The 21,583-nt window shown below is 40.1% G+C and overlaps 1 protein-coding gene across 1 annotated transcript in view; it reads right to left on the bottom strand.

Moving 5' to 3' along the window:
* Positions 1–9,932: 9,932 nt before the first annotated feature.
* GALNT2 (polypeptide N-acetylgalactosaminyltransferase 2) overlaps positions 9,933–21,583 on the bottom strand; it is a 44,065-nt gene continuing 32,414 nt past the window's right edge. Inside the window, exons 11-16 of the mRNA XM_010004531.1 lie at positions 21,544–21,583; positions 17,474–17,566; positions 17,200–17,283; positions 15,747–15,873; positions 11,896–12,015; positions 9,933–10,595 (exon numbers count right to left, since the gene is read on the bottom strand). Of these exons, the coding sequence (XP_010002833.1) occupies positions 10,440–10,595; positions 11,896–12,015; positions 15,747–15,873; positions 17,200–17,283; positions 17,474–17,566; positions 21,544–21,583 (620 nt within the window). The 3' untranslated portion in view covers positions 9,933–10,439. The remainder of the gene's footprint in view (positions 10,596–11,895; positions 12,016–15,746; positions 15,874–17,199; positions 17,284–17,473; positions 17,567–21,543) is intronic.

Here is a 21,583-nt window from a genome sequence, read left to right on the forward strand (position 1 = left end):
AAAATGGGTGGTTGCAAAGCCATCTTCCCTCATTGAAAACAAAGCATAACAACTTACCCTGAGTCTAAGGGGTCTACAATCCAGTTCAAAAGTTGCCCTTCTCTCCTGCTAGCACCTTAGGTCGTTGAGGCACTCAGCAGAGAGCACAACACTCCCTAGGCAGGTGACCAAAATCCTGCTTTACCTATCAATGCTGCAGGGCACCAAAGGGGTTTGTGAGCTGCCTTCCCTCCTCTCCCCAACAATTAGATGCTCCAGGATGCTTTCACCCCCAGAAGGCACCATGGAACAACCCAGAGGCATCCTCTTGGTTTGGAGCAACCAACCACTCCACAGTCCCCAGGGCTGAGAACTGTCCCCTGTAGAGGGACAGTCTTCACAGGGAGCAGTAACGTGGCCAGTGCCACACGTGCCAGGCCCTTACCCACACAGGTGCAGCTGAAGGGTCCAGCTCTGCCCTTCCCTGCTGCCACTGCAGGACTCTGCAAGTGCTCCCCTTGGCACACATCCAGCCAGAGCCTCTCTGGCCAAACAGCACATGGGTCTCCCAAAGAAGCAACAAGAACAGCAGATTTGTAGGTCTCTGAGCTGCTCAAAACAGCGGGGAAAAAATAAACAGAAGTGTTTTAAGGAATGGTGATAGAGGGTCACTATCATGGGATGCTTTGGACCTTTGGCACCTCCACACAGGCCTTGGGTTTTACCAGATGCTCCCTGGGCAGCCTGAGCCTCCCAAGTCAAGCTGTGGCCACAGAGCTTCACTGTAGCTTTGCGATAGCAACTGGAAAAAGATGCAGGTCCAGTGTTCAGCGTGGCTGCCACAAGTTAATTAAAACAGCAGAAACAAACTAAGGGGAGGGCTGTGCATATGCCAGGCTCATCAGTGGGGTCAGGCAGAGCTGGTGCTCAGCACACGCGTCAGCCCGAGCTCCCACAGTGAGCTTTCTCTACCTTTCCACCTCCTCAGGGCTAATTTAAGAGCTGTTCTTCACAGCCCAAAATAATCACAAGTTGGGGTGTGGGAATAATCAAATTCTGTGCTGCCAAAAGAAGGAAAGTGTAACAAGGGAACTGGAAGGAAACTGGCCTTGCTGCCACCTCCAGCTTTCATGAGGAGACTGGTGCTCCAGGGCACCCAGTGAAAGCGAAGGAGCTGCCAGCAGGAGCCCTCCCCGCAGGGAAAGCCGGGCGAGCAGGAGCTCGGCTGCTGGGAATGGAAAGGGCACTTCCCACAGTTAGAAAAAAACAGGGGGCTGGTATGTAGAGCTGAACACAGAACTAACCGTACCAAGAAGCAGACAGACAAGCATTTTCTCTGTGCTCACCTTGCATTCAGCCAGCCTCTTTTGCACATACCATCCCCCCAAATCTTTCCTGTGAGAGGCAAGGAAAAGGTCGCATTCAACTCTCATGGAATTGGACCCACCCTTTGTGGAAATGACCTGTTATTTGGCCAGGTCTAAAAAAGATATTCCTTTTCCTCTCACTGTTAAAGTTAATGTGTTTGTTTTTTTTTTGTTTGTTGTTTTTTTTTTTTAGTCTTTCCAGAAAGTCACTCAATGGTCCTTGCTTCAAGGGCATTGCTCCCTCTTGCCAGGCTCAGTGCTGCTCAACACAGGCTGGACTTCTGCTTCATTGCCAGAAATTATTCCCATCTATATCACTAAAGTATAGTATTGGCACTAACAGAAACAGTGTGGCTGGTTCCCACCAATCCCACAATGCAGAAGTTCCCAAGTGCAAAAGCTACTTTCCCTTTTTGCCTCCATTTCTCTAGCAGTGGAACCCAGGACACCCCATCTTGAACAAGGAGCCCCTTTGTGCCAGGTGAGGATATTCAGAAACTCACACAAGCCCTTCTCTAAGCACAGCTAGTAAAGGTCTAAATTCAGATACAGCAAAAGATGATTGTTTTCAGGCTAGTGGAAAATTACATGGCATGTTTTCAGAAGTCCATGAAAACTTGTTTTCTTCAGAAGTCTATGTGAGCTCTCAAATACTGTCCCTGAGGGACTGTGCAGTGAACAGATACCAGAATGTCAAAGATGCTGTCTTCTACCTAGAGACTATTGAGAATGCCAGTTCTTATGGGTTTTTTAATTAATTCTGGAGCAGCTTTGGATAGGAAGGAAATTCTTACAATGGCATGTGAAATTTGATCCCTGAAGACACTAGGTTTCTGCTATTTACAATAAAATACAAAATTAATTTCCTGACCTTTTTTGGGGTGGTTTTTTTTCACGTTTTATCTTTGAGTCTGAAATGTAAAAATTTCTACACTTGGCCATTTGACAATCTAACAAAAACCTTTTCACATTTTAGGCAAGAGGTAAGGAGACCATTCTGTAAGTGAGCTGTAGTAAAGAAAGGTAATTTGAGATGAGTGCTGGAGGTGAGACTCTACACAAAACATATGTAATATCAGCTGCTTGGTCATTACTTGTGAACATGCTCAGTTGGCACCACCACCTCACATGTTCCTTCCCATGGACTGTTGCTTACCTTGCTGGGTCTTCTCCAAGATGCTCTGTGCAACTGCATGTTTGTTCAGCCTTGGGTATGAGCTACCTGGAACACTTCAGCTGGAAACTGTTAGCTATGGACCAAAGGACATGTCAACTCAGTATCCAGACTTTTATCAAAGGAATAAGATTAACACTGAGTAATAATTCCTCCACCTGCTCTCCAAGCTCCCATCGGTCTCTGACTTAGAGATTTCTTGGTGCATGTTTTATATGTGTGTATGTTTTACAGTCATTTTTTTTCTTCCCCCTGAAAGGGCTTTCACATCCATGGAGTAATTTTCAACAGTGTGAATTACTTCTGTTTTAAACTTGGCACCTGAAAACATCTGCCTTTGCCTTCTTATTCACTGTTTGTAAAGAACAACTAAGGGTTAACTATCTGTGTTCTCCTTACTGTGCAGGATCTAACCTCTTCTTGCACAGACACCATACATTTCCAGCTCAAATCAGGTGGAGCAGGACAATTCGGGCTCCTTGCTGATAAAGGAACTTTAACAGGGAAAGGAAGCAGGCCATGGCATCCACTCAGCACCTCTCAGCTTCCAGTTGAGCTACATCTGCCTCCCCTATTCCATTTTGCCCACTGCCTCTTCAGATTGTTTGGCATGTTGTGTGAATACTCTGATCTATTCCAGCACATAAACCTGTTCTGAAAAATAAGAACCACAATAGATCAGAGGTGGAGAGCCAATTTTTGGCATGTTTCCTGACTCTAAACTGACAGACCCTCAGGAGCATCAGTTCAGATCAGCAACCTGCAAACAGCAGTCGTGGACGCCTGGCAGTGTTTTGTTTATTGCTTTCATCCAAAAATACCCCCTATCTTATCACCTGCAGGCCCAACACTGATTCACCTTGCTGTGCTGCCTTTGCTGGTACCACCCCTCAGGATCATTGACCCAGGGCCTCTCAGAGCACTGTCCCATAGCTGGCTGTTCTCAGTACAAAGCCTGAAGTACAACATGAATGGCAAGCATCTGTGGAAATCTTATTAAATAACAGCTCCAAGTGCCTCATCCTGTTTTTACTGGAGTCAAGTGGAGGATCTTCATTCCTCCCCATCCCTCCATCTGCTCTGAGGACAGCTCGGGGAACAGCTGTGGCAATGGTTTGTCTGAAAAACCTCCTTCTCAGCTAGTTTAAGAGGCTCAGTCTACAAGGGGAAAAAATCAAGCTGACAAAATCAGACTCCAGAAGCTCTGATACAAAGAAAAATATTTTGAGGAATGAAGCTTAATCTTCAGACAAAAGGGCTGGGAGCCAAAGCTAGACTGGTTCAGCCTGAAACCAATTACTCATTCAATCAAACTTATATTGGAGTAGATGACAGGAAGATAATTATATCAGCTGAAGAACAAGATTTCCTAATTCTCAAATTCATTGGTTTCCCATGATGTTTAAATGCCTAAATTATAGTTTTAAAAACAATACTGAACACCTCTGTAAATCAATCTCGTATTTTTTACATCTGAGCTGAATGCTCTTGCTGAAGGTCACACTCAACAGAAGTTGAGGACTTGGCACAGATATCACTGTTGAAGATGTTACAGCTTATGCTGCAGAGAACAGGACAGCTAGATCTCATTTCACCTTAAACTATGAAATTCCTGTCTTGTAAAATACCTTGTTCCCCTTTACTATTTTTCATCTTTTCTACCTAGATATCAAGATACCACCAGTATGTGTCATCTTCTTTTGTAGATCCTGCTATGACAGAAGGCCTGACACCCACTAGTGACCTAAAGGTACCACCCTCTTTCAAAAAAACTCATTGAGTAGGAAAAGTAAAAGCAGTGTCTTCATACAATTCTAAAGCCAGTTGGCAGAGAGCCTAACACCAGCGTGGTTTGCACCATACCAGACAAAACACAAATCAAATACAAGATGGAGCATTGCTTTATCAAGACTGTCTAAAACAAAGTGTTATGTACCTTCCAAGAATGAAGGTCCCTGTCAAACACTGACTTGCAGCTGAAACTGAGACCTTGATGCAACTTAAAAATATTCTCTCTCTTGCTTTTCCTCCCCTCTTGCCACTGTTGGCTTCAGACTCAGATATCAGCAATATGACTGTTTTGGTATAAATAGTAATAATTATTATTATTAAAGGCATCTCAGCTGAAAAGCAAACCAGAACATCCCTCAGCAATACCCGAGGCAGATATTAGGTCCCACTGCTCCTCAGGATGAGCAGGCTGCTCTTGTATTTCTCTTGTGCTGGAGCAGGGCACTAGCACATCTTCCCCCCTCTCCTGCTTCTGGTTATGAAGCCCTGCCACTGGGTTCTGACCTCAGCTATCTAGACCCTTCAAAAAGCCAACTCAACTCTCCATGATAGACAGAAAAAAATATAGTTAATCTCGTCCTGCTACTTTATTCACTTAATTGTTTCAGGGAACAGGCACCAACACCCGCAATAAGGCAGGAGAGGCAGGATCAGCATCCCTCTCCCCCTCAGCAGCAACCAACAGATGGGCTCAGCTGAGCGTGGAGCTGCCACCTAGGAACACACCTCACATCCATTTCAAAAACAGCCTGCTGGACAGGAAGAAAGGTGGCACAAAGGTTAAAAGCATTTTGTAGAAGTGGTGTTCACCACACAATCAGAGCCCAACAGATTCTCAGTGCTCATTTTCTAACTTACTTTTTACCACAATGCACAGATTAGCAAAGTGAGGTTCAGTTATTACAGGTGTGGCAGAAAACATGGCTGTTTGCTACTTCCAGATCCTTCTAATAATAATTTTTAAAAAAAATTAAAAAGAGAAGAAATCCTAGGGTTGAAAACATCTGGTGGGTAGAAATAAGGACTTCAAAAAGGTCTCTTCCTGCATACAGATCAACAACATGCTGCTGTGCTGCAAGAAATCAAATCACATCAGAAGGGTATTTTGCACCCATTCAGACAATCTCTTGGAGGGCTGTAGAGAGAGAACATCTGTGGACCGACTTTATTCCCAATTTTTAAGCTTGATTACTAGCAGATCTTAAAATAGCTACTGGATCTTAAGCTGTAAATAAAATGTGCAGTCTAACAAAAGATGCAACCCTCACATTTGTGCTCATTCTGTAATCACGGCTTATTATCCCAGAACATTTTTTTCAGTAGTTTCTATTAATTTGGAACTATTTTGTACAGGAACAAGCCTCTTGCTAGAGTGTTCTGTAAGAAGTTAATGCTATGAAATTATTCATTTTATTTCAGGCTGAATGAGGACACATGCGTGCAACTCAGGACCACTCAGATTTTATAGATTATCTAAGTAAGGCAAGATAGTCGTTGGTATTTGTATAAAAAAAAATATTTCAAAATAACTAAGGTTATGGCAGTAACACCCTGACTGGGAACTGGACAATGTTCTATAGGACCCACCTTAAACAGGACAACAGCTCTTACCTCAAGCAGACTACAGCCTTTTAATCTCTCCTAGTATTCAGCTTCCCTTCCAAATGCAGGCAGGCATGTTTTGAAAATTCAGGATTTTAAATGCTTATGTTAAACCACACAAAAATTAAACATTCCCTTATAAAAGAGGTCTAAATATATCAGGTTTTACACACAGTGATAGGCAAGCAGAGTAAACCCATGCATAGAAACCAGGAAAAAAGCAAGACCTGAAAGTCCAGAAAATTAACTCCACTGAATAGGAAACAATTTTCATGCATCTACTTGGGTAGAAGGCAAAGGGAACAATGGAGCTCTGGTGAGAAGGAATGTAAAGTTTGCTGGACGATTCATTCCATCCTGATACTTAAACTAAGAAGTTCACTGCAAACAGTACACACAGAAAAGGGATAAGACTCTAGACAGACCCAAGACACAATTTAGAATTTAACATTGGATTAGATTAAAAGCTTCTACTGCCAGAAGCCTGTTGCAATTATCTTTTAATATTACCTGTCAGCTCACAGGTGTCAAAGGGCATTTCAGATGGAGAATTCTCATTTAAGTTCTCAGACATCACCTGCAAATGCAAGGTTGTTTATTTTGTTTACTGCAGTTTGACAGGGTCTTTTTAGTTTTGCCAACCATAACTAATAAAGATCTATTTGCTTCATTTAGACTTTTTGAAAGGAGCCAACTAGTCACTGACTTCTGGAACAACAGCAGAGTAAGTTTGCAGCCAAGAACTCTCCTTTCCTACAGTCTGATAAATAAAAGTCTCCTGGTCAGTACGATTAGAAAGTGTTAAAATCTTTCCCATAACTGCTTCTGCAGCTTATGGCAGCTGAACATGTCCTTGGGGCTAACTGTAAAGCTAAGTTCCTTAGATGGGGAGGAAAGATCCTAGTCCTGTATGCCACCAAGAGTAGGAAAGAAGGATGCCACCCAAGAACTGACTTGAGACATCTCTGAAGCTGAAGAAAACATAAGATTTTTTTTTACCTCATGCATTCTCCTGCATTTACCCTCCCAGAGGGCGTTGTACCATGTACCTTACCTGTTTGGTGTGCAGCCCTGCTCTGCCAAGGTGATGCTGTAACCCAGCACCGTGCCCTGGCTCAGCCCCACTTACTCTCAGGGCAGTAGGAGAATCGTTCACTTTTACAGCTGTCCATCACCTGTGCTGGAGGATTTGCACTCTCCCCAGCTGTGTCAGTACAAGTTCAATTGCAAGCTCTTTAAACTATATTTGTGAAGTGTTTGCCCCCCAAAATATCTTTCTTTAGAAGTCTTTTCCTTTCTTTTAAATATGGAGTATTTAAGATCTAGCTTCAAATGCTCCACAGACATAAGAATTACAAGCCTGCAAAATGAAGAGCAGAAAGAAAACACGAGCAGATGAGGACAGGCACCCCAATCAACTATGGGAGCAGCTGCTGCAATTGTCTTTTAGAAGGTCCTGTGGCATCTGGCAGCAAAGAAAGGGACAGTAGAAGTCTTGAGATTAGGCCTAACTGGGCAGGAGGAGGAGTTCCTTAACAGCACATTTTTGAATGACTACAGCCAATGTCAACTCACTCAAGGTAAAGCAGCTTCTGAACTAAGATAATTTCCTCAAAGTTACCATATTAATTTAAATACAAACAAATTAACTTTTCATAAACACAAATATACACCCACGTATACACACTTTCAGAAAGGAAATTTTACGAAATAACCAAGTGAATTTAAGCATTTGAAAACTACTTCAATCTACAAGCTCCAGGCAGACTTCTTAGTTTTACTCAGTTATATTAACAACCACACAGTTATCTATAAAGCATTCTTCTTTATTTTAAGTTAAACAATTTTTTAAGGATGGTTTCCATCTATAAAATGAACAAAGTACAAGCTCTGTACAGCAGACTTTTCAAACCAACTGAAAAAACAGTTTCCAAACTATGTTTTGAAAATCTGCAAAACAAACAACATAACCATTCTTGCTCTGAAGACGGTAAGAACAGTTCTCAGGAGCTTTCACCGCAATTTGCTTCAAGGGCTCTTAATTTATCTTTAAAATGGGCAAATTTCTTCAGCATTAAAAACCCCTAAAATCACAGTAAGTAACTTTGGCACACTGTCATGTAAACATAACAAAAGGATACCACTTCCTGTCTGTCCTCTCAAAGAAAAGCAATGCTGTCCTTAAGATACAGCTCCTAAATTAAAACCCCTATGCACAGCATCCATGGGGAATTAGTGAAAGTATTCCTACTTGATATGACAGCAGTTGACATCAAAGACTTAAGAGGTGGAATATGGATTTATTTTATTTTCTACTACCAATTCTGATTCAGAGTTAAGAGGCAGGTCAATATGCAGACTTGCAATGGCTGATTTCAGTTAGTACTATTTTTACTATGACCAAAATTGAAAATGGAAATGCCTCCATGGGAGAAGCTGAGTGGTTGGTTTTCCTTTTAAATTGTTTTTCAAAACCTCAAACAACTGACTCACTGCTGAGCCTGCATTGCAGCAGTTATTTTTCAGAATGTTAAGAAATCTAGTGCTATGTTTATGAAGCACCTTCTTCAGGTTCTCACCTAGGCTAAAAGGCTACAGATATAGTTTATCCACTCTATGGCCTCTAAAACAGGCAAGTTTTGAAGAAAATGGATTGTGGATAAGTGTGGAAATTAAGGTATTAATTATTAATTTAAAAAGTCAGACGACGGATGGGATAAATTGGATGTAATGCCCCCATCCAAAAGGTATGCAGGTACTTGCAAGTCATAACTTCAAACACACAAGTTATTTTGGGGCACACTGACTGGCACAGTTAAAGCCATTTTGCCCAGAAGAATACCAGCTCTATACCTAATGTACAGATGCAGCCAAAGGGAACTGAAAAATCAGGATGTACTCAATTTCCAGGAACAAAGGAAGTGGGGAACAATACCAGCATACTACAGTACAATAGATGTTCTTTATCTCCTTATGATCAACTACTACATTTTTCCAAGATCCATCATCTTACCAAAATCACTTCCTGGCACTGCATGTCTGCATTGATTTTATCAATGCTGTCTCATGTACTAGTACTTATTTACCTTTCCTTAAGCTTATTGAAACATTTGCTTTTAATAAAAAAAGTATATAGCCTATGCAAGCAAAAGAAAGGACAAGTCAAAGTTGGGGTTAACTTTGACAGTATTATTTCAATACAAAAATATAACAGCTGGACTGAAGCTGCAAAATGCATGAGTTCTATGGTTAAGAACACATAGGATCTGCTGGTATCCAGGTTGATTCCCAGAGCCAAGCACAAATCCATTCAAAAGTTTGATTTAAAGAAACAAAACGGAAGAAAATTCCCCAATAGTAGGTCTATAAATTAAGCAAGTGCAATTCAGAGATATTACACAGCTGCTCATCCTTGCAAATTAAAATTCAGATCTTGTGCTGTTGACAGTGATATTACTATCCTACCTTATTTCTACAACTCAAAAGGCGGGTTTGAGACAAAGACATTTTTCTCATTAGGGCTCAGAATAGAGCTGTGCTGAACCCATAGGGCTGCATGAAAGATCTGCACCGTTTCTGTAATTTTATGACAAAGGAAGAAGTATTTTAAAGACAAAGTACTACATAAATGATCAACACAAATATCAAGCGCAAGTTTAACGTTATCCAGAGCACATGTAATGGATTTCCAAGCTGGAAGAAGCATTCTGAGCAACCATCTGTGCAGATGCACGGGCTATTCTGCTATTTCCTCTCTCCTCCTGAGTTTCATGATCTCCAGTGAGGGTGAAGTGTTAAGAAGTAGATCCAGTTTGCAAAGCAAAAGCATCCAGTGTTAGCATGGACATCGTACTCAGCAGCACAAAATCTGCACCTTCGTCGAGTTTCACTCTCCTAACATTCCAATCCAATTTCTGGTTATACAAATGTCAATCACTTTGCTGATAATTATAGGATGATGAAAACTGATAAAAATCATTGGGAACTGACAATATATATACTTTCATATTTATATTTAGAGTCCATCATAGAAAAGTTCATATTCAAATTACCAAGTACACACAGGAGAAAAAACCCTTCAAAATGACACTTGTTTCTGGAAACGACAAACCATGATTTCTAGGCAAATGGAGATTTCAAATGACTTTCTCCTAGTAATTTTTCCCACCCTCCCCTCCCACACCATGTGCCCCACAGGAGTTTCTTCAGATCCTTTTTTTATCATACATCAGTTGTTCCTTGAGTTAATTATCTGCTGTGCAAGTACGTAACTGAAGACAGAAAGGAACCATTGAAGTCTTCACACCAAGACAGAACTGTGGTGCAGTCATGGTCAGTGACATCTTTGCAGTGCTCCAAGTCCCCTGGATCCCTGGTATCTGCTTCAGCACTCTCCTACTTTCAGATAAAGGTGGAATACTGAGGTATATAAGTTCCGTGGAAAGTTTTAAGAAATACATCAGTAATTCAATCAAAACTTTGCCCAACGTCTATGAATCAAAACAGCATTTTGCTTTTAAGTCCTTCTACTGCTGCAGATTAAGTGTGAATTTCCACTGTTGTGACAAAGAAGGACCACAGATCTCCACAGTGAGACCACCATTTTTGGCATTTCGGCTGTCTAGACAGAGGTTGCTGCCAACGTGTCTCAGCTTAGAATTGCTTTCAATTTGTTCCCATTTCTGGAAGAGAAAAGACAGTTACTGAACTGGAAAAGCAGGAAAAGGGTAAGTTCTACATCCTGTCCTTTGAGTTCTTCATAAGCTTCCCAGGCTTGTGCTTGGGAAAGCTGTGAGAACTGAAATAAGAATATGTAGTTTGGCTGATCCCTGATGAAAAGCATGTAAGTTACGGCAAGCCTTGCCGACATCACTGTTCACTCAGCTAGCACACTGCAATAGATACAGAACACACCAAATCATTGTCCTCCACTTCAGCACTTCCCAAATATGCTGTCACAGCACGTTACCTGTGTGAAACCTTCCGTCAGAAGAAAAAAAATCAAAGTCACAAAACCCATCCACACATCACTACGGTTCTAAACACAGAGAAGTGAGAAGCACGGTCACTAAAGACAACTTCACAGAAATCTGTCAAGCACCTTCCAACTACATAAAAGACAACCAGTTCTGTGCTGTTAGAGGCTCTTTGTCCAAGGTAATACCAAGGACAGAGAAAACCCCAAATACAGAATGCACAAAAAAAAAGAAAAAAAGGTTTTTTTCTGTTGCATTTCTAATAACATATTGTGCCTTTAAACCTTCTCAAGGAAATCTTGTTTCTCCTTTTCTCCAAGAATATTCTTCCTGCCTCAAGGAACAGCATTTCAGTTACCTGTTTTCAAAAACTAAGATACAGAAGCAAGGAAGCTGGCAGACAATCAGAACTGATGACTTAGCAGAAAGAGATTAATTATTATACAACTAGATCAAAAAGAATGTATGACTCTGCAAATGTGATTTTCCTCAGGCATGGGAAACACATGAAGTCACCAAGTTGCCTTAATAACATGCATTGAAGGAGTCTAGTCCTGTTATAAACAGGTCACAGCTGAAACGAAGGAAAGCCAAACCACACTCTTCAGAGACATAGACTACATAATCTTCAGACTTTACTGAAGAAGGCCTTTTGAAAATACATGGTGGAATATATCTTCTAATTCAGAAAACAACATGGCACTTGAAGACTGTTACACATCAACGCTGTTGGGTGAAACCTTTACATAAGGTCAGTGTTGAGATAACATTTCTGTGTGTTCATAGAAGTTTTCACTGGCCTAGGAAAAGAAAAGCCCAGGACACAAGCTGAATCCTCCTGCTCTGGCCAGATGTCATGCATCCTAACTTTATACACATGAACAACAGCAAAGCAGAGTGAAGAGCAGAAAGGATTGCAGATATGATGAGCAGTGCATGTTCCTGCATTCTCATTCACAACCCCTGTACCCTCACTGTTTGCAGAGAGCATTTGTGCCATACTAACCTGTCTGCTGTCATTTTCCCTACAGCCCTGAAGTTTTATTAATGAACCAGGTGCTCTGTCGACAACAGTAAGGCACAAATCCATATGTTTCACCGACTTGTCCTTTGTTAAGGCCCATTCCTAGAAAAGAGAAGAAAAAAAGTGTACAAAAATGTGTATACTAACACAAGCACAAGGCACAAATACTATCTCTGCATATACAACACAGGTCCTGTAAACAGCTACGTATGAGCATTCAAAGAGTTCACTGCTTTCCACATAGCGGGAGAGGAAAAAAGGTCTGTATTCAAATGCAGTAATTCCAATTGCTTCAGTACCCCTAAGGCAGCTCAGGGCCTGGCTGGCTGTTTGCTCCCTCTGCTGGCTTTGCACAAGTACAGCGGGCAGGCACACAGGTCCTCAGGTTTAAAATATTCTTCCTGCTATATTTGTATCTATATATCTCTCTGTGCATGTATTAAACATCCCACATGTTTTCTATGTAGGAGAGAATTTTATGTATGTAAAAAATGTATTACATATATAAACCCCCTAAAAGCTTGGGCTGCAGAAACACTGGCCACCCGACCCACATGCTTAGCAAAGCACATGTACTGCAGTGAGGAAGGGAAGTTCTTAACGTGACAGAGATCACTAGAAAGCAATACACAAGCAGACCAAACTTAGGAGTAAAGGGAAAATGTTACTTCCTATCCAAGGAGCGATGTACAACATAGCTCTTTTAAATGCAATGAAATAGGCAACCTTTTAAATAAGAGAGCAAAGAAAAGCTGTTTGGAATGTACTGTTGCCCTGCTTGTTTGATCTCAGCACACATATGTAGGGTCTGATCTTGTGCCCATGCCCAGCTTCTCTCCATGCCTTTTTCCCCTGGTCTCCAGGATCCAGAATGGTCTTCATTTGATTATCCTTTGAGGAAGGAAGCTGATCTATCAACAAAAGCCATGCTAATTACCCAAATCACGCTCATGACACAGGCACAATTAGCTTTTCTCCAGCAACTAAAGAGGATTCAGAGTTTTGCAATACAAAACTCTAGATGCAGAGGGCCAAGCCTGGCTAGGATTTAAATGTTATTTGCAAGGAATGAGCGTTTCAGAAAGAAATTAAATTAGTAATCACATCTCTTTTTTTCCTTGTTTCCCTTTACTTATTTTCAGATAACATAACTGAATTTTTGGCTTGCATAATCACTTTTAAACTCTGCAGATTTAATAATGATTGAATTCCTTTGAGAACAGATGGTCAGGAAACAACCAGAACTTCTATCCTGCACTATTACAAGTAACCGTGCTGGTACAGGTAGCAAGTCATTAGATGGGTACCATATTATGGAAGTACTAGAATAATGACAACTGTGCAAAACAAAGCAAAGGCCAGAGAACTCTGGGTATCCCTTTACTTGATTCCTAAACACATACACAGAAACCTTCTCTTTCGCTCTTAATATGTAAATTATTTTCCACTATGTTCATTTCAGATGACAGCAAAATCACTTGCCTTCTCAGTTCTCTCCAGTTTGTAAGCTATCAACAAGAATCATGAATAGCCACTTCTAAGAATATAAGGACATAAGTTATTTGCAGAGCTTATCAGGAATCACAAAATCACCTGAAAAATATGGCCCCCTTGTAAGATTTATGCTGAACAGTGACAGCTCAAAGTTTTACCAGGGAAGTGGTAAAAATTGTGTTTGAGAACCCTGCAGTCAGAGAAGGTAGAGCCTTAAAATACTGCTTTATACATCTTCACCCTTCCATCTAAAGGCTGTAAGAGCCCCAGACTCAACAGAAATCACATAAGAAATTAACACATCCAAAAGCCAAAGATCCTGCTTCACCAAAGTTCTAAGCTCTGCTGCTGGAGACATCAATGTGATGGCCCTTCACTGTATGAAACACCATGTACAGATGGTTTCCTCCCAGTGACTAGGAACTATGGCTGGCAAGAATGGAGATAAGATTAAGCCAGGTTGGCTCCACCAGAAGAGAACTTGAAAGCTGTGTGTGTGCGCTCAGGGCATCGGCTGGGAATAGGACAGTTCTGCATAACAACTGGAAAATCAGGACAACTGAAAAAACCTGTGTCACAAATCAGAAATATAAAGTTAGTAGAACAGCACTAACCCAAAAGCTTCCCCTTGCACCTGAAGTGCATTTGGCTTTACCTTTATCTCCATACCATAACCTTACATATTTGTACCTAACTGCCAAATACACCACAATGTCTTCAGAGTTGCACATCCACCTTCTTAATCACTGAATTCCACCAGCCAGTTCAGGGCTTGGGGCGGAAATCCCATTTTTACTTAAATTCTGCATTTTAAATTGTGTTGAGCATAAACCACAGTACGTTCTTCAAATTATAGGTGGTCTCCACAGCCTATAATACTTGAGTACTCTTAATCCCAACCTGCTCCAAACCCTCTTGATAAGAACAGGTGAAAAACACATACCACAGATGTAAATTTCACCACTATCCCTTCTTCTCCCATGCTGAGCTAACTCTGTTCATTCCCTCCAACCCTATATGAATAAAACCTTGGACATAAAACCTGGTTTTGACCCATTCTGTCTCTTAATCTGTCTGAATGTCCTCTCACAGGGACCTGTTCAGAGCATGTGTATACTAGTTAGTGAAGGTCAGCTTCACAGAAGAAACTACACTAAAAAGAGGGTCAGCTTCAGAGGAGGGGAGTTTGAGAGAAGAAGCTAACTTGGTGTATTAATAGAGAATACACATCACCAGAAACTTCCAAGATCTCTACATCCAGGCAATTCTGACACGCCCACCCTTTCTCCTAAAAAATACTGTGGTGTTCTGAAAGATGAGTGTACTTTCAAAAAGGTAACAGGAAAAGCCTCTCCAGGCATGTTCTCTTTAATGATGGGGAAAAGAGTCATATCTCAGATGTATGATGGCAATGCATTAAAATCAACGTGATGTATCTTCCAGAAACTAACTTCTTTATTTACGCTTCATCTGATTTTAGGGTTTTCCCCTTCTAATTTAAATCAGAGAGGAAAATTTTGATGCTCATTCAACATGAAATACCTAATTGATCAGCCTTTTATTTTAAGAGGTACGTGAAGTTCTAATCTTACATTTGATTTATAGTCAGGTTTATTCTGAACAGAATTTAGTGACAAAGCAGCACACAAAATAGTGAGCACATATGCACATATTTCATGAATAATAACTAAGTCACAACAGCATAGATCCTTTAAAATAATTAATGCTCCCATTTACAGATTTGACACATTTGCAAAGAGTAGAATTAGAAAGGATTTGCTGAAACACACTAATGTTTAATGAAGAAGAGATGATATTTAGGTATCTGTTTTGAAGAAAAGGCAGATGGGGATTAAGACAGATTTTTTTTTATGTCCTACTACTGTAAACTGGAAATTACTAATAGGACATGACAGTAAAGCATCCTTCTATGTTGCTTACCTTAGGCCATACGTTTAATATAACCCAAATCTTAAGTAAAAATCCCACCCTCACCTCTCCCCCCAAATTAAACACACCAGTTATTTGAAGAAAGCTTTCTATACAAGTATAGAACTCCTAGGAAGGAAGTTACTGGCCTCTAGTGTAAAAGCAAATATTAACAGAGAGAAAGGAAGGAGATAATCTAGTGCATACTGAATGAATCTGTGGGCTCAGATTCCAAGCCTGAAAACGCAAAATTATACTTGAGGGAGAAGTTATTTAGCCAATCTGTTACAGCTGATCTGCTGATTCAGGTTCATCTTCCTATCACCAGTACACAGTACCTGCTTGAGTTAAAAAGTTTCACTTTTCTTTTAAATTGCGTACTGTGGGGAAAAAATGAATGGCATACAGACCTGGTTTCCCCCGGCATTATGACATTCATAAACTCCAACAACACCATCTGCAAAATGGCCCAAAGTGTCAAGGCAATTGGTACCCTGCTGCAAAGCCCCAAAAGCTATATCTTGATGATCAGGTACCCTAAAATAAAACCAGAGATATCGGCTTAATTCAGTTTCTTTATTTTTTATTTTATTATTTTTGTTTAAACTCTTTATCTTTATTTGGAGTATTTTTGAGGTTAAAGATGAGTGATGATTGCCATATGGAAATCTCAATCATTTTCTGAGGAGAGAAGGCAATTATCTGATAATGAACTGAACAGGAGTAAGTTTGCAAGTTTAGGACAGAATAAACAACAAAAAGACTTGTACCAGAGAATGAGGATGAACATAGAAACTCAGCACAAAAAGCAAATTAAAGATGACTAAACAGCATCATTAAAAGTCACTCAAGCTTAATGGCCAGTTAAGGCCATTAAGCCCTCTTGTTTTTTCAAGCAAGCTAGCTCGTGGCAGAAAGGGGTTAGATGACATGACACTTCAGTAATGCTTAAGGTAGCACATTTTCCAGGAGAGCTTGCAAGATGTATTTTTTCTGACAAATTAAAATAAATATCCTCTAGCACTTCAAAGAGAAAATGAAAAATAACTTCCTCAGCATCATCCTGGTTCACAAAAGTCTTTGTGGTTCTGTACATGTTTCACTAGGGCTGTAATGGCTGGTGCTTTTGCATTCCAAGCCTGTATGTCACTAGCAGTTACCTGACTCTACTGACATGAAGTGCCCCCAGGGAAAACCCACATACTCTTACAAGACACACACAGTACTATCTCATCATTATACTACTAATACTGGGTTGGCAGCAGACCAACTAGTTTATGGACTCAGATCTGACAGACATATTTATTAACAGGTTATTACATAAAATCCTTTTTATCCTTTCAAAAAGTGGTAAGTTTCTCTTTGACAATTTTTTATTAGTTAGGATACATTCATGTCTCAGGCATCCACCCTTCTCTGACAAACATACAAGGCTCTCTTGGATGCTGACTCCTGTTACCTCTATGTACTGAGACTGTCTCCTCACTTATGTGCTTAGGTGAAGGCAAAAGCTTTAAAGGGACAACAGAATACAGGACAGTGCACTTGTGAGAAAACAGCTTGTGTAGGAGACTAACTTCAGGCTCAGATAAGTTGAGTCCTTTGGACACTGTTCTCTAGAACACCTGCTACTGCAATTGTAGTTGTGATAACCAGAAAAAGAAAAAGCTGCTTACTAGGGAAAAATGACTCTGTAGGAATAGAACTAATAAAAGACCAAAATCACATAAGCCCATGAGGCATTGCTTTCATAAATAAATTTAAAAACACCCTTTGCATTCAAGGAAGGAAAAAGAAACTGATGATTTCTGGGGAGTGCCAAGAAAAGAACTCCATACTATCTCTGATTCAGCAAAAACTCACCGTAACTCAGGATAAACATTTTCAAGATACCACTTGAAGGGTTTGCAGCTAAGTCTCTTTCTGAGTTCCATTCGGCTCTGAATACTAGAGGGGAAAAAAGGAGCAGTTTTAAAGATCAGGCTGCTGTCCTTGTGTACATTAAGGAATACACAGAAAACTCAATAACAGTACTATATCTTAAAGAGGTAACGTGAGAGCTAGCACTACTTTTGCCTCAGAAGGTGCTGTCTCTCGAAGACCAAATCAATAGGACAAAGAAGCTCTTGTGACTTACTTGCCATAAGGTACATTCCTGGCTGAAGGCACTGCTGCATAATAGAAATTTTTGTACTCATCCATCCAGACTTCTGCTGCTCTCCGTGTATTTCTGGGGACAATCACATGGAACACTTCAGTTACATTGTCTCCAGCTGCAGTGAAAACATGTCATTTATCCTTGGCTTGATTTTAATCCTTTCTAGTATTACATAGTCAGCTGCCTCAAGCCAGGCACAAGATTCCCTATTAAAGGCCTAAGTAACAGAAAATCATTAGAGAGTAACATAAATTTCATTCTAAATGAATTTAATTCAGTTATGTCTTTCCACATTCATCCCTGCTTCAAATTTTAATCCAGAATTTAATACAGATCTTGGAGTTCTTTCTCCAAACCTCATGGAAGTTATATTTTCGTTTGTTTGTTTGTTTCAAGAGACACTTGACAGAAGCCAAATTCATTGAGTGTTCACCTGGATAAGCAAGCTATTTGGAAACAAAAATCTCAGCAACTGTCAGTATTTAATAATACCTTCCACCTTTTTGAAAACAGACATAACTTAGGCAAGACACATTTTCAGTCTTCATCTTATTCCTACTGACAAAGCACTCAAAGTTCCAAAAAGACAAAAGCTGTTGTGACAGTTAAGGCTATGAACCAAACAAGTCTTCTGTAGCTGAGGTTAACAGAGGACAACCAGTAATTAGAAAATAAATTTTAAAAATTCAAGAGAGATTAATTATTGCAATAAACATGAAAAACACTAACCAAATTATTTACTTCTAATCAAACACGTCTCCAACTAAAATTCCTGCATTTATGTAACTGGTGTTTTTAAAGCTCCTTTTGGACTGCAGGAGGATAATGTCTTTTTCTGTCCTCTGGCTTTCATGTAAAACTCATTTACTTCTATTGTTTGTAATTTTACCCATAGAAAATTAATCTTATTTCACTTGCAACTGCCATGCTTTGAAGCTTATTTTACATTTGGCAGAATGTACATTTAAAATAACTGGAGCAAACTCAGCCAACCAATAACTTCTTTAATGTGATTTGCCAATTCACAGACAAAATTTAGTCAAGACAAAGTGAGTTCTTTTTGCAGGTCACTGAGAAGGATGTGAGGGAGGAAAAAAGTCACAAGATAGACATCAATAATTTTTTGTTTGAGGACCAATTTTTCCTTACAAAGACTCCTTCCAAATTTTGTAAGCAAAACCCCACTCAACCCAGATTAGAAAGCTATTTCAGTTTGTCTTCCCTTGCAGTCTCTCAGGGTCATGTGTCAGCCAGCCATGCAGCACCTGCCCCTGTCCCTTGTGCAGTGATCAGCCTGGCTGCCCACAGGTCAAAGAGGTTTTGATGGTGAGAGAGGAAGTCTTTGCTTTGCCAGGGTTTAATGCCTCCAAAGCCACTTTCAAGGCCAGAAGACAGGCCAGCGTGACGCTTCCCCATAGCTCAAGGAGGAATAGTTCAAGCTTAGTGAGACATGAATATGGAAACTGTTTAAATACTGAGAACTGCCTTAACTAACAAGACCTCAGAAGGCAGAGTACTGAGGAACACACCATATTGTGGACTCAGAATTCAATGCTGAGCCACAGTGAATGAAACCTAGCACCAAGTCATCAGAAACAGCTTTGCACAGAGCAGACTGGGGTCTGCAAGGTTCATTGGCTGCCTCAAGTGGTGTATTAAGCCTGTGCATACAGGTCTGACAAATCCTGCCAGAACCAAGCTGTACCTGCCCACCATGAAACAGGATGCCAAGTCCTTTGTCCAGTATCACCAACTTGTCTTGGCTGCCAAAAGGCTGCAACATTGACTAGTCAGTAAAAAATAGGATGCTAATCCAGATCACTCCAGAACAAGTTGCAAAGTCAAGGGACAGATAATGGTGTAAGCTTACAAGTCCCCACTGCAAGACCAGCACAGATTCCAGGCACCAGGTTTCTTGGCACCCTCGTCCTACACATAGATGACAATTTCTATAATATAACGAATACAGGGAATTGCAAGGGAATCATTACCTTAAGTGTCCCATTCTCTCATTGCTAAAACTGACTTTAAGGCATTGTTATATTGGTTTGACACTCAAGAAAACTGACTGAGGAGGAAACCTTTAAATATACAGCAACTTGTCAACCCTGATTTGAGTAATAGGCAGCTTTTCTGAGTAAAGGAAAAATAATTCCAAAGAAACAACTTTAAGGACATTTCAGAATTTGAGGCAGCAGGTCAGCTAGGGTAATACAAAGGTAAAAAAACACTTTCAGAGGAATATAGAACTGTAAAGGGTTGCAAGTACTCAAAGACTCTAGTTTGCAGACTCCAGCTGTCCTCACCATTCAAGTCCATGTGGGATCTGTTTTCAAAGTAATTTTGAACACAAATGACTGGAAAACACAATGTGACTTAAAAAACCCATCCTAGTAACAGTCAGGGCATTTGATTGATCAAATCCCAATGATGATTTAATTTCACAAAAAAAATCCAAAAGCTTTAATACCTGTACAAATGCAGAATCTTCAACCCCTACTAATATCATGTATTTGTGATGTCTGCTGTGTCTTTCCATGCATTCAGCCACACCCTTTTCCTATTTTTTCAGTTGAGCTATGTTGAAGTACATATTTAATATAACAAGGAAAGCAGCCCCTTGGCAACAGTTCAAAGATAGGAAAGCTGCAGAGGAGTGGCAAAACTGCACAATTTACATTTTTACTAATAATTTTCCTTGTTATGACATTGTAATTTCAAAACCTGCTGTGAAACTAAAACAGTTGCATCCCAAGCAGAGCAATAGAGTTTTAATTGGTAAATCCTTCTACTCTCTTATTGCACACTATAAATACTGGAATAGAGATGGGATGTATTAAGACAGGCTATTTCATTGCTAGCTTTTGTTACTATTGTTACTATTATTAATTTTTCACCATAGAATAAAAGATGGATCTCAAAGCATAGGGACCAGAAAAACCTCTACTCTAACTACTGGAATGAAACAAATTCACTGTCATGTTTAGCAGACTCAGAGTCATCTTGGTGGCAGAACCATCAAGGAAGAGAAGAATTACATCCCTAAGCAGGTTCCTTGATCGAAGGTGGAATACTAATCCAAACATACTGACTGATCAGAATGTTCTTATGAATTTAAGTACATCTGTGTTCTCTGTGTTGCTTCATGGCAAACACAGTTTGGGCTCCATATCCCTTCCAGCATAAATAAACCATTTTATTTGCAGCTCAATCCACAGAACCTTTAGCTGAGACTTGTACTTCTTCAGCCCCCTAAGCATCAAGTGCAATTCTCTAAATCAAAACCTTCAGTGATTCAGCTACAAGCGATACAGCCTTGGTGAAAATGTCTACCATACACTCATGCAATACCTTCATCACCATTATTTAAAAAACACTATGAAATTGCTATTCTCATTCTTCAAAGGAGAAACTGGGGAAACAGCTCAGTTTTTCAGCTACCACCACATATTGAATCAATGACATATTTAACAAGCATATTAATCTAAGCCCTTAATTCTGCAGTTTCTTACATCTAGAGAGAAAGCATTTATAAACATAGCAAAGGACAGGCAAATACCATATAGAATGAAGATGCCAACAGGCTGGCACAAATGCCAGAATCAGTCTACGCAGTCACTTGTATATCACATATCAATCATGTCTTAACAAAAAGCTAGCAAAGCATTATTCATAACTTAAGTGGATTTTGGCTCTTAGTGAATGATACAACTATTTCTATAAAATTAAGATTTATGAACTGGTTTTAAAAATAAAGCCTCCTTTAAAACCAAATAAACACAAAGTTCTCAAAATTGATAGAATGTCAAGCTAAGCATTTCCTTCTTTTCCAGATTCTTGGGCTGTGTCTACTGTAAATTTCCCTTTTTCAACACTCAGGTTCTTCTCTCAAATCGTGTAGTTGTCTCAAAGTCAGAAATTTTGTTTTAATTCATATTTTTCCATGCTAGATAATACTTCCAAGGATTTCTGAAGAAAAGATTGTTCAAATGCAAATACTGCCACCTGCTGATCATCGGAAGAAATCCAAAACATTGCTGAACAGTTACCTTGCAAACACGGTACCACTCCCCCCCGGAAACGTGTAGG

The sequence above is a fragment of the Chaetura pelagica genome, unplaced genomic scaffold (assembly GCF_000747805.2).
Source record: "Chaetura pelagica isolate M959 unplaced genomic scaffold, ChaPel_1.0 scaffold9, whole genome shotgun sequence".
Classification (NCBI taxonomy): Eukaryota; Metazoa; Chordata; class Aves; order Apodiformes; family Apodidae; genus Chaetura; species Chaetura pelagica.